The sequence below is a fragment of the Ovis aries genome, chromosome 4, assembly GCF_016772045.2.
Source record: "Ovis aries strain OAR_USU_Benz2616 breed Rambouillet chromosome 4, ARS-UI_Ramb_v3.0, whole genome shotgun sequence".
Classification (NCBI taxonomy): domain Eukaryota; kingdom Metazoa; phylum Chordata; class Mammalia; order Artiodactyla; family Bovidae; genus Ovis; species Ovis aries.
The window spans coordinates 107,264,407-107,277,657 of record NC_056057.1 but is presented as its reverse complement, the minus strand read 5'-3'; the positions used below and the strand labels follow the sequence as shown (position 1 = coordinate 107,277,657).

The window sequence follows — 13,251 nt, the reverse complement described above, 5'->3', positions numbered from 1 at the left end:
AGCTATCGCTCAGCTCAGTGCGCTGCAGAGACCTTGAGGGTGCGATGGGGGTGGTGGGAGAGCTGTGTGTCTAATCAGCGTGAGTGAGGGGGAACCACCTGTGTCGTCGGCTGCCTCACTTCTCACTGCGGACTTCAGACATCAGGGTTCCAGGGTTCGGTGAAGGGCTTTCCCGGGGAAACCGAGGTGGAGAATGGGGTGAATACAGCCTGGGGACGTTTAAATGCAATTGCTTGGTCACGTGATCATACTCAAGGTCTTCTTCCTCTTTTTCCCTAAAGGGCAGAAACATTTTGAATTTTCGCCAGATCTTTGATTTTCCCTGCACAAGATGACCTTGAAATGGAAACTCCAGTTGAGTAGCCTTGATCTCATTTCACTAGATGGCGCTTCCTTTTGTGGCCTTTAAGACTATGACTCAATGTCTAGAAGCAAAAAAGACAAACTTGACCACAGAATGACAACACACTTGCAGGGGGAACACACATAGAATCAAAGATAAATGACATTATGGGGGAAGAATTGCAGTTCTCATCATGAGGGCTGATCTCAGGATGATGAACTTCTAGAAATCAATAAGAAAATAATCCAGCAGTGTGATAAAAAACGAGAAGGTTCCGAAGAAAAGATCCAAATGGTGCTTAACCATAGGGGAAAAAAAAATCTTGCCATGATAAATGCAAACTAAAATGGCATTGAAATGTCAGTTTTCACCAATTTGATGACGTGATTGGTGGAAGGCCATGCTATCACTGGGCTTCGCAGGTGGCGCTAATGGTAAAAGAACACTCCTGCCCATGCAGGAAGCAAAAAAGACGCTGGTTGGATCCCTGGGTCGGGAAGATCCCCTGGAGAAGGACATGCCAGCCCACTCCAGTATTCTTGCCTGGAGGATCCCAAGGGCAGAGGAGTCTGGCAGGCCTATAGTCTATAGGGTCACAAGGAGTTGGACACAACTGAAGCAACTTAGCACGCTCTGACATGCTAAATAATACAGCTCTTAATGGGAGCAATTTGAAACTATCTATAAATATTATGACACGACTTAGTGACTAATACCACCACCGCCATAAATAATACAAATGTTCTTACTTTTTCACCCAGGAATTCCACCTTTGGGAGTGTATCCTGTAATTACTTTTGCATACAGATGAAAACAAGTGTGTAAAATATTTGCGTTATTTGGAATAGCAAAGGATTGGGAAAAACTCAAGTACCCATCAGTAAAGGATTGGGTAAATAAATTGTGACACATTCACAAAACAGAATATTATTCAATACTAACAATGAATGAAAGTGCCTTATACTGCTATGGAAAGCTTTCTAATATACACTGTTACCTGGATTAAAAACAAGCGGTAGGATAAGGTTTCAATATGCCACCTTTGTCTAACAAAGGGGAAAAATAAAAATTATACTTCTGTGTGTTTGATGCTATATGAAGAAATACTGGAAGTTTACAAAAGAGATGGGTAAAAGTGATTACCTGTTAAGAATAAATGGAGGAGACAGAAGCAGAGTGTAAGTAAAATTGACATTTCTCAGGGTCAACTTTGTAGTATTGATTTTTGAGCCATAGATAGTAATTTTATTTTAAATGGGTAATAGAGCTATTATCTATTTTATGTTAAAGTATCACTGACTCGATGGATGTGAGTCTGAGTGAACTCCGGGAGTTGGTGATGGACAGGGAGGCCTGGCGTGCTCCTATTCATGGGGTCGCAAAGAGTCGGACATGACTGAGCGACTGAACTGGACTGAAAACAAAACTTTAAAAGAAAACAACAAAATACTACTTTAAGTGATATTTTGAAATCTACCAATGTAAAAAAAAATACTTGTTTCATTTACAAAGTCATTTTTTTCAAAGAAGAACAGTTTATGTAAGAGGCTGTTTCATGGTACTGAATTTGCTGAATGAATCTCCAGTCACCTAGGAGCCTGGTGAGAAACACATATTTCGGAGTAATCCCCAGGATGTTCAGAGTTCCAAGTCTCTGGGTTTATTAATTTGTATTTAAATAAACAATTAGGCACAAAATTGCCCTGGGTATTTACACTTCAGTAATTTACTCCCTAAGTTAGAGTTTCCTTTTGACCTGGGGACTCTCATGCCAACTTAAACTTAAAAAGAATACCACCCTGCCTTGGCTCCACAACCACCTTTTGTTTTCATGGGGATTGTCTCAACTTTGTCACACTGTTAGTAGCTCAAGTGCCCACGAAGCTTTTTGTTTGGTGAAAGTTGTTTAGACAGGTCAGGCAGGTGCCACGTGAAGCCTTTCTTCATCTTCGACAGCAGGGGGCAGCCTTTCCTCATTTTTTGGTTCGACTTAACCAGCTGCACTCAGTGCGGCCACTTGAGGGGGCAAGAAGAATGTCCTAGTGCTCAGGGGACCCAAGGGAAAGCTTGCTGGTTACTTGTGTGCCTTTCTCAAGCTGGGTGTTGGGATGTAGGGAGGAGACCTGCAAATAATATCTATGTGTAATTTTTTTAAACTTTTGCACGTGAATTGACCCGTTTTAACCCAAACTTTGTCTCCTAATTTCCCAGATGTTACTGAAGTGTGGAGAGGCTAAAGGGTCCCCCAAAGTGGCAGAAGACAAGGAGAAAGGGCTGGAACCAGAAGTTCGGCCTCCTCATTTAAGATCTGGGACTCTCCTAGGTGCTGCTCCTGAGCCCTGGGGCCCTACTCCTCAGGCAATCTCACCTCCAGTAGCCAGACTGAGAGCTCCCTCCCATGCCCTCTGCTTCAAACCTTGGGCAAGTTACTGGATTTTTTTTAAAAAACTCCAGTCTCCTTAACTGCCTGCAATGAAGGAGACTCGGGTTCCCTGGGTAAGGAAGATCCCCTTGAGAAGGGAATGGCTACCCACTCCAGTATTCCTGCCTGGAGAATTCCATGGACAGAGGAGCCTGGCGGGCTACAGTCCATGGGGTTGCAAAGAGTCAGACACGACCGAGCAACTAACACTAACACTCTTTAACTGTAAAATGGGAATGATGATGATAAAATAAGACCTACCTTATGGAGCTCTTGTGAGACATAAATAATACTCCTAAAGGTTTATTGGGCTTCCCAGGTGGCGTTAGTGGTAGAGAACCCACCTGCTAATTCAAGAGATGTAAGAGACTTGGGTTCGATCCTTGGGTTGGGAAGATCCCCTGAAGGAGGGCATGGCAATCCATTCCAGTATTCTTGCCTGGAGAAACCCATGGACAGAGCAGCCTGGTGTTGGACACGACTGAGCAAATGAACAGCAAAAGGTTTATTGGGCTTCCCAGGTGGCGCTAGTGGTAAAGAACTTGCCTGCCAATGCAGGAAACGTAAGAGACATGGGTTTGGTCCCTGGGTTGGGAAAATCCCCTGGAGGAGGGCATGGCAACCGACTCCAGTATTCTTGCCTGGAGAATCCCATGGACAGAGGAGCCTGGCAGGCTACAGTCCATGGGGTCGAAAAGAGCTGGACATGACTGAAGTGAGTTAGCATGCACACACGCAAAAACGTTTGTCATATGCCTGCATACAGTCAGCCAAGGCGTTGGTGACTGCTGTTTTCACAGACAACACTGGGCTAGGGCTCTCTCTACCACACTGGTTCCCAAGCTCTGACATCCACCAGGATGCCTTGGAAGTCTCGTTAAAGGCAAGCTGCTGGGCTCCGTCTAAGAATTCCTGACTCAGTAGGTCTGGGGTGGAGCCTAAGAATTTGCATTCCTCCTAAATTCCCAGGTGATTCTGGTCCTGCTGGTCCAGGGACCACACTTTGAGAACTGTTCTTCTGGAAGGCCTTTTCTTCAGTATATTTGCTTCCTCTTCTAGCTCATACTTCGTTTATTCAACCCCTGGCTGCCTATTATGTCTCAGCTGTTGTTTAATCAGTAGACATACCAGGATGAGTAAGACGTCTTCTATGAGAAGCTCATGGTTGAAGGCCACGGTAGGCACATCCATACACACTAAGCAACATGAGCCGAACTGTGATAGAAGTAAGCGTGGAAGAGAATGAGGACCCCTTACTCAGACCAGAGGTCATGGCGCCAGTGCAGGCGTGTGGGGAAGAGAACGGGGAGGAGGAAGAGGCAAGGGCTTCTCTGAAGAGGGTGAACAGGTGGGTGGGCAGCGTATTGTGTCACATGGAGCAGTAGTGTCCAGAGCTGGAGGTCAGAGGTACAGGGCATGTTGGAAGAACCGCCAGCACTTCTGAGCCCTGGGGCACTGCAGGTGAAGGGAGGGGTGAGGAAACCCAGGGTGGAAACGCAGGCAGGGCCAGAGCAGGAAGAACTGTGCGTCTCTGTGATGAGGAGCTTGGCTTCTACTTCGAAAGCTGTGGGGCATCAGGAAAGGTATTAACCAGAAAGCTAACGACACACAGGACCGCTCTGAGCACAGGCTTAGAAGACTGCAAGGAGGTAAGTGCCCCCTTAGGAAGTGCTGCAGGCAGGGGATGAGCTGGAGAGATGTTGAGTAGCAGGGCTGATGGACTGCAGCTGGAGGGCCCATGAGGTAGGATAGAGGAAGCAGGGGTTGGGCTTGGGGGCTGGGCAAATAGAGCTCAACTCCAGATCTGTCATTTGCTGGAAGAGGGATGTGGGTGAGCTGACAACCTTGTCCGAACCTGTTTCCTTGTCTGTATCTCCGGAATAATAAACACTGCAGAGGCAGAGGGAACTGAATGTGAAAGTGCCTATCAAGGACTCAGGAGGGTGTTCGTATCATCACGTGGGAAGAACAGAAGGCAGGTTTCTCAGGAGTGGGCGGGAGAGAGACCCAGGGAGCTCTCATCTCCCTCAGACACATGAGCTGGTCCTGGGAAAACAGGGGCCAGTGGGGCCTGCTGCTTCCAGGGGGGAACACACGCTGGGGACGTGGAGGGGACTCAGGAAAGGCCAAGGTGATTGGCAGGTGCTTCCCTAGGCGTGGGGACCGGTGAGCGGAGGTGTGGGATCTTACGGACCACACCCCACACGTGTGCACATGTGTGCATGCATGTACACACATCGGCCCTGCACGCATGACCCAGAGACACACCAAGGCAGATGCAGCCTTCCTGGAGGGAAGTTTCTCCAGGGACCCCTCCCCCGATGATATTCTCTGTTCCTTCTCTTTACATGTGGGCTTCCCTGGGGGCTCAGATGGCAAAGACTCTGCCTGCAGTGGGGGAGACCCAGTCTCTGAGTTGGGAAGATCCCCTGGAGAAGGAAATGCTACCCACTCCAGTAATCTCGCCTGGAAAATCCCATGGACAGAGGAACCTGGTGGGTTACAGTCCACAGAGTCACAGAGAGTCAGACACGACTGGGTGACTTTCACTTCTGCTGTTACACCAGTGTGCCCTGGAACACATTTGAGAAGTAGGCTCATCTGTAAGGGGCAGTGCCCTGTCTGGCCTCAGGTGGGAGGGTGTTTCCCAGAGTAGGGCTGGGGGTTGATGAAGAAGTTGCACACCTGGGCAGATAGAGCAGTCACTTTATTAGCATAATGATGGCACAGGGGGTGGTCTTTAGCTGTTGGCAGCGATGGTCTCCTGAATCCAGTCCACGTAGTTGCAGACCTTGGTGTAGACCCCAGGCTTGCCCTTCTGGGCACAGCCATAGCCCCAGGACACAATGCCCTGGAGCTCTCCGTTGCAAGCCACAGGGCCGCCAGAGTCACCCTGGGGAGGAAGTGATGAGATAAGCTTTATAAACAGAGAAGAAAAGGGAATGGGAGCCACACACAGTCTGAACTTCACAAGACCCTGTTCCCACTGGCTCTGGGCCCCACACCCTTCTCACTGTCAAGAAAGGCCACAGCCGAACCTCCCTCATTTCTCCAGGGGACGGACCATCAGCCCACAGCCCTGGGCGTTCACATCCTGCCCCCAGGGAGGCTGCCACGTCTGGGCAGGCGTCTCACCTGGCAGGAATCCTTGCCTCCCTCCAGGAAGCCAGCACAGATCATGTTGTTAGTGATCTGTCCAGGGTATGAGGCTTCACAGTCGGCGTGACTCAGCAGCGGGGCCTCCAGGCATTGCAGCAGGTCCGGGTAGTTGACTTTCAGGAACAGGAAGAGACCAAGGAAAGGAAAATGAGGGTTAGGATGCGACGGGGGATGGTAACCCAGGGCTGAACCCTGGGGGCGGCCAGGAGAGGTCCCCAACGCACACTGAGTTTCAATTCCCAGCAGGCTCGCTGTGGACCCCTCTCTAAAGGCGCCAAGAGCAGAGGCCACATCTGTCCTGTCTTTTCATTCTCGGGCTCAAGTCTGGGACGCCTGCCCCTCTCTGGTACCCAGCACAGAGTCCTGTATGTGTAGTAGGTACTTGCTGGGAATTTGTAGGTTGGAAGCAAAGACTGGAACCGAGCTCAGATGATGCTCGGTTCTGGGCAGTGTGGGTAGGTCAGAGGGTGAAGACGTGAGGGTCCCACTCACCGCCACTGCTCAGGGTGTTTCCCCAGCCGGAGATGAGGCACTCGGTGCCCGCGGGAGCACAGGCACTGGGCAGAGCCAAGGTGGACACCCGGGCATTGATGACCGCAGGCGTGGAGAGTTTGATCAGCAGGATGTCATTGTCCAGGGTCCAGCTGCTGTACTTGGGGTGGCGGATGATCTTGGACGCGTCGATGAACTGCTCACCACCCTCCACGACGTCAATGTTGTGTTCTCCCAGCCTCACCTGGATGCGGCTGTTGAGGGCAAGCACAGTTAAGGCCTTTTTGTCCACAGCCCCACATCCCCTAGGGGTGCTCCCTGCTTGCAGGTGGGGGTGTAGGAATGTCAAGAGCCGTAGAGGGGTGGTAGGTCAGTGCAGGTGTGAGACAACAACCTCCGTGCTTCAGGGGGCCTGGCCGTGGAGAAGGGATGTGGTGAAAGGGTCCGGCTAGGGACCATCTGCTTTCCAGCCGCCTCTCCCACACCCCTCATGCATTCAGCGCCCAGTGCCCTGGGTGCAAACGCACCATTTCAATTTCCCCAGACATCCTTCAACATCTGCAACCTTGCAAACTACGTGCAGTCACTTTTGCTCCCTCCTTTCTTGATCTAGTAAGGGCCACCATCCTGTGTGATCTGATTTGTCTGTCTGTCTGTCCATCCTAAGTCTTTCACTCATGTCCGACTCTCTGTGACCTCATGGACTGTAGCCCTCCAGTCTCCTCTGTCCATGGGATACTCCAGGCAAGAATACTAAAGTGGATTGCCATACCTTCCTCCAGGAGATCTTTCCCACCCAGGGATCAAACCTGCGTCTCTGACATCTCCTGCACTGGCAGGTGGGTTCTTTACCACTAGCACTATCTGTGATCTAATACAGCCCTTCTCAAAGAACAGCCACAGGACCTGCACCATCAGTCACCTGGGAACGAGCTAGCAACTCAGATTCTCTCTTCTGCCCAGACCCTTGCATCAGGGTTTCTGCATCCGAAACCCTTGAGGAGGGATCCAGCAACATGTGTTATAACAGGCCCTCCAGGTGATTATTACACGCATTCAGGTTGGAGAACTCTTGCTTTTGGCAGTGATTCTCAGTTCTGCCTGGAAGTGTAGAATTGCCAGAGGCAGAGAGTGTTGAAAACTCACCAATATTCAAACTCGTCCTAAGAATTCTGAGTTAAATGGGAACTAGGAATCATAACAATTTTTTTAAACAACAACAACAAAATATCTTACAAGGTTTTAACATGTAGCCAACTGACAAAGATTATTTGAGTGAGGTCTTTCCCCAGCTTTTCCCACTGGCTATTTCCACCTTCAAAATAGTCTGTGCCTACTTTTTATGGGACTTTCCAGATGGCACCAGTGGTAACGAACCTGTGCCAGCCAATGCATAACACCCCGGGTTTGATCCCTGGATCGGGAATATCTCCTGGAGGAAGGCATGGCAACCCACTCCAGTATTCTTGCTTGGAGAATCCCATGGACACATGAGCCTGGCAGGTGCCCCTCTTCACCCACAGCTCCTGCCAAGTCAGCTGCCATTGCCCACTTCTTCTTCTCTTCCCCATCATAATTCTGAGCTCTGGACGGATCCCAGCCCTTCCAGAGGGCCCTGGGCAGTGGGCTTAGTCATCAGGGGCCCAGCACTTACTATTGGTAGCAGTGAGCCGCGGACACCACCCACTGGTCACTGATGAGGGAGCCCCCGCAGAAGTGGTAGCCAGCATTCAGGGACACCTGGTAAGGGACGGAATTCTCCGCGCAGGTGTAGCCCCCGACGATCTTGTCATCGTCGTCCGAGGGGAAAGCCACTTGAGTGGAAACAGGGGAGGAGAGGCTGATTCAGCAGGAGGGTGGAGCCCCGAGCCCTGTGGCTGGACCCTGCTAATTAGGATCCTGACCGAGCACAGGGAGGGGAGGAAGGCCACCAGGGAGCATCCCTGGCTGGTCTCACAGGGGTTAGTTCTCCCAAGTCGCTGTGTGTCTGCAGGACACAGAGCTAGGGACCCTGCAGGGGCTCTGGCTCACACTTCCACTGGGGACACCAGGTCAAGGACAGTGAACCCCCCTCATGGTGCACTCAGCATCGTAGGGTCTGAATGCAGTCCTCTCACCCACTGGCTGCTTCTCTCCCTTTTATTCATCACCAGTCTTCTCCCTGCTGCAGTTTCAGCCCCAGTTTGTCACGATGGGTTGGCCTCATTAGGGAGATGTGGCTGCAAAGCCTTGGCTTTGCTGTACCAGCCTCCTCCCATAGCTCACACCTGAGCAAGGAGCCCAGGCACCCTTTGCGCAGGATAAAGGTGGTTACTGTTATTGGCCAATAGAACAGTGATTCACAGCTGTGGCTATACATCCAGGAGTCTTAAAACCACTTAGGAAGCTTAAAAAGTCAGTGCATGGGTCACACTCCCAGGCCAATAAACAGGACTCCACCGTGAGTCACCTTCTGTCTCCCCAGGAGCATCCGAGGCTAGGAACAGTTCGAGTGGAGTTACCTACGGTTGCCACAGCCAAGCCTTAAGGCCTGGCTCATTTCACAGACCATCTCCACCTGGTTTGCCTTTCTCGCCTCTCCCAACAAAGCCCTGAAATGGACGGATGAGAGGGATGGGAGTGGAACCAGGCAGAGGGTGAGAGAGTGAAGGTTAAAGAGAGCCCCAGAGTGGGAAGGAGGGGTGCTGGCCAGGGAGGGGAGAAGACACACAGGTAGAACAGGAGAGGCTGGAGGAATGGTGAAGCGTGTATCTCTGCCAGGAGAGGGGCTAGTGGAACCCGAAGTGATGCGTGGGACTCACCAGCAGCTCCCACAAAGGCAAGGATCAGCAGGGGATGCATGGTGGAGAAGTGTGCTTGCATGGCTGGTGGCGAGCCTTTATACCTCCCGAGGAGAGGGAGGGGGTGGAGGGGGACCACCCCTCCCAGGACAAACACACCTGCAGCTTCCCCTGTCCTGGACTCTTGCATCAGTTCTGCTGTGTTTGGCCGCTCCGTGGATTCATGACTTCCGGGTGATAAGGAAACTTACTTTCTGAGGACACAGGAAGACTAGCTGGCTCTCAGGAGGATATTCTGGGGTGAGGAACACAGGGGAAACCAAGACCCTGCTTCCCACAGCTGAGCCTTCTTAAACCGAGCGGATGATGGAATGAGGAGGAAGGGAAGGCAGAATGACCCAGGACCCTGGGGATCCTCTGACCTCATGGAGATTTACTCAACTTACTTTAAGGAAGGGCTGATATTAGTAGCAAACTTGGCCGCTTGGTATCCTGAAGTCCCATGAGAGGAAAGAAGTCTTGCCTATGTCATACCTGTACACAAAAAGACCCTGGTCAAGTCTAAACTAAGGAGTCAGAAGGTCAAAGCCCAAGCCTTAGGGAACCAGGACCCCAACACCAAGAAGTGATGGAATGGAAGAGTCAGAGTTTGTGAGTCTGGGCCTTCAAGCTGGCTCTCCTTCCTACTGGAGCTTGAGGGACTGGGTCCGGGGAGGCATTTGGAGGGAGGAGAGGCCAAGGATTAAGTAGGCGTTTACCTGATGCTCTGGGGCAACAAGAGACCTCCTCTTCCTCGCTGTCAAGAGGCTTGTCTTTCTCATCGCTCACGCAGCCTTGGGTTCTTTTTAAGCAGCCTCCTGGTCACCCTGGGAGCCTGCAACTAACGGTTTGAAAATTGCCCCCACCTGCTAGGAGCTGACAGCCTGAGCCAGAATTGTATGTTCCGGATCAGATTTTAGAAAAAAGGTTTGAACAATGGTAAATCTCGGCCCTTATCAGAGAATCAGCAGCAGGTAAAGAAACTGGCGCATGAGAACGGTTGAGGTGTGCGCATGCGCTCAGTCGATCCGACTCTGCAGCCTCGTAGACTGAAACCCACCAGGCTCCTCTGTCCATGAAACCGAGTGATTAAAAACAACGTTGAAGGTGGGGGGGCGGGACTCTGGAATTTTCTTTTCCTTTTTTTTGATGCCTGTCAAGATACAATATTGTAATTTACTGAGGCACCACTTGGCCAGGGGAGTATAGAGATGTAACTAGTGTCTGTGCTGGAACCTAACCTTGTGAGCCAGGTTGACAAGCCTTCCCATGAAGAGGCTTCTCCTGCTCACCTCCTCTGAGCTCCGGGCTCCTGATGGGCAGGAGTGGGCAGAGTCTATATAGGTTCTCTCGGAAAGGTAAAAATGAGTGAATGTTCTGAAGGTGGTGAACAAAGTCAGAAAAGCTCAGAAGTCTGGTGGCAAGACTGGAAGGACAGAGTAAATGGAAATAGTGAACTGGGAGAAATGGGGGGGCAGGCTCTTGGGTGGAGAGGGACCCCCAGGGTGTCTTCTGGTCTGGTGCCTGGCACAGCTGGAAGCCAGCTTCTCCACGACAGGACACCCACTCCTCAGAGCTGCACAGCCTCTAATCCCTGACGGGCTCCTCTCTAGGTTGCAATACTGCTGTATTTGTATAGCGCCCAACAGCTGTTAAAGAGCTTTCACACACACAAGCAGTGATGGTATGTTGATTTTCCTTTGTGTTGAATTTCAAGCTTCCCTTTTCATATTTTCATCGTGAGGTGCGCAGAACAACATTATTTCCTGTTACAGAGGCTGAGACCAGGCGTCAGAAAGGTTCCGTCTTGTCTAAGGGCAGAGCTGGCCTCAAGGCTGCCGGAGGACAGGGAAGTACTGTGAATGAAGTGTGGGAATCACTGCAGATGGCAGCTCAGGGGTCAGGCCAGGGAACAGACTACATCCGGATCCCTCCTGATCTGGCCTCCCTGACAGAGAAAGTAGCTTGAATTAACCTGGCACCTGGCCCCCACTCCCCCCAGCCCCACCTTGCCATGGCCTTGGACCCCTCTGGGCCACGTCAAAGGCAGGTTGTACTCACCCAGGTTGTGGAGCCTCCATCACAGAGGCTTTTCTTTGCAGAAATATCACAAAATATGCTTTTTCGTTTTGCCCCCTTGTCGTGGGGTCTTCACAGGAAGCCTGGCTTTAGAGGATGAGAAACGTCACATCTGTTTCCTTTCCCAGCCTGTGGGGTGAAGGTGGGGGGCAGAGGGGGCCGGCTCATGTTTTGGGACACCGTTCTGCTCAGATAGAAAGGTAAGAGCCTCTGTCCCCTTTCTGTTAGAATGACTTGGTTCACTGCTAGTGGCCTTACGTTGCCTAAACTCAGAGGCTTTCTGTAGAGCTCTTCTGCACAGCAGTCCACATGGCTAGGCAAATTTTTCTTTTTTTCTGAATCCTATTTATTGACTCAGTGTGTTAATTTGCTAGGGCTGCCATAATAAAATAACAGCAGAAATGCATCTTCTCAGTTTTGGGAGCTGAGAAGTGCATGATCAAGGAAGGTGTTGATAGAAGAAACTTTTCATATATTGAGTCATGGAGAAGCCATTCTGGCTTATATATGAGTTAACTTGAGTTTTGTACCAACTAAAACAGCCTATTTGTGGCCTATCAAGCATACACTGTACATCTGCTTTCTCTAGTAAAGAAAAGGGCACACTGACCAGAAGTAAAAGATGTCTGTGTTAAAAGATAAAGTGCCTCCCTTCCTGGGACACTGGGGCCAGTGCTCCTTTGATGACATGACTCCCTTCCCAGGGGCCAGCGCCATACTGACTCACTGAGTTCCTGCTGATCTATTTTTTCAGACCTAGAGGGAATGTATTTCTGACTTGCTTAATGTTCTTTGTTCTGCCAAGATATAAAACTGAGCTGAAAACCCTGCTTCTCTGGAGCAGCTCCTCAGATTGTCTTAGAGGCTGCCTTTTGGGTTCTAGGCTTCAGTTTGGCTTAAATAAAACTTGTTTCTATTCTTATTTCAGATCATTTATTATTTTTGTCAGCAGTGTCAACAGGGTTGGTTTCTCCAGGGGTCTCTCTCCTTGGGTTGCTGATGGTCATCTTTTCACTGACACATGGCTTTTTCTCTGTGGGTACCTCCCTAGTGGCTCTCTTTATATATCCTAATCTCTTCTGATAAGAACAAGGTCAGATTGGCTTAAGGGCCACCCTAATGGCCTCAATTAAATTATTTATTTAAAGATCCTATTACATTCTGAGGGACTGGGGGTTAGGATTACAACATATGAATTTTGGAGGAACACAGTTCAGTCCATAGCACCCAGGCAATATTTACCATGTTCCTGTGATGTTCCTGTAATTTTTCTAACCTGTATGGAAACAGCAAGGAAGATAATAGTAAAAGGTCCCTTCTTTCCTGGCTTCTGGGTGTATTTACAGACTTCCCTGGTGGCTCAGCAGTAAAAGAATCCACCTGCCAATGCAGGAGAGGCAGGTTCAGTCTCTGGATCGGGAAGGTCCCCTGGAGGAGGGAAATGGCAACCCACTCCCATATTCTTGCCTGGGAATCCCAGGAACAGAGCAGCCTATCTGACTACAGTCCATGGAGTTGCAAAGAGTTGGACACAACTTAGCAACTAAACCACAACAATGTGTAATTATGTGTGTGTGTGTCCACACATATGAAAGGAGATATAACTGTGAGAGGCAGACAGTACATTAAAAAATATATATGTATCTTTATATATATATATGATGTGTATATAATATATACAGTTGATCTTTGAACAAGATGGAATTTGAACTGCACTGGTCTACTTATACATGGAATTTTTTTCAATAACTATTGTAGTATTACATGATTTGAGGTTGGTTAAATACAGGACGTGGAACTTTAGATACGAAGAAGTGCCTACAAAGTTATACGTGGATTTTCAACTGTGCAGAGGGTTAGTGTCCCTAATCTGTACCTAGTTCAAGGATCAACTATTTATAGCAAAGTGTAATGATTAATTGATTATATTCCAATGA

General features: G+C 49.7%; 1 protein-coding gene across 4 annotated transcripts; it reads right to left on the bottom strand.

The window, feature by feature from the left end:
- Nucleotides 1–5,455: 5,455 nt before the first annotated feature.
- PRSS2 (serine protease 2) lies at nt 5,456–10,015 on the bottom strand. 4 transcript variants are annotated; one of them, XM_042248946.2, is made up of 7 exons: nt 9,955–10,015; nt 9,643–9,730; nt 9,356–9,450; nt 8,071–8,230; nt 6,417–6,670; nt 5,901–6,037; nt 5,456–5,658 (listed from the first exon to the last, which is right to left on the bottom strand). In XM_042248946.2, the coding sequence occupies exons 3-7, from the start codon at nt 9,384–9,386 to the stop codon at nt 5,506–5,508; spliced, it is 735 nt and encodes a 244-aa protein (XP_042104880.1). In that variant the 5' UTR covers nt 9,387–9,450; nt 9,643–9,730; nt 9,955–10,015; the 3' UTR covers nt 5,456–5,505. The 4 variants fall into 4 exon arrangements, with proteins under 4 accessions (XP_042104880.1, XP_042104882.1, XP_027824687.2 ...); XM_042248948.2 differs by lacking the exon at nt 9,356–9,450; XM_027968886.3 differs by lacking the exons at nt 9,643–9,730; nt 9,955–10,015 and having other exon boundaries at nt 9,218–9,522.
- Between the last annotated feature and the right edge of the window lie 3,236 nt (nt 10,016–13,251).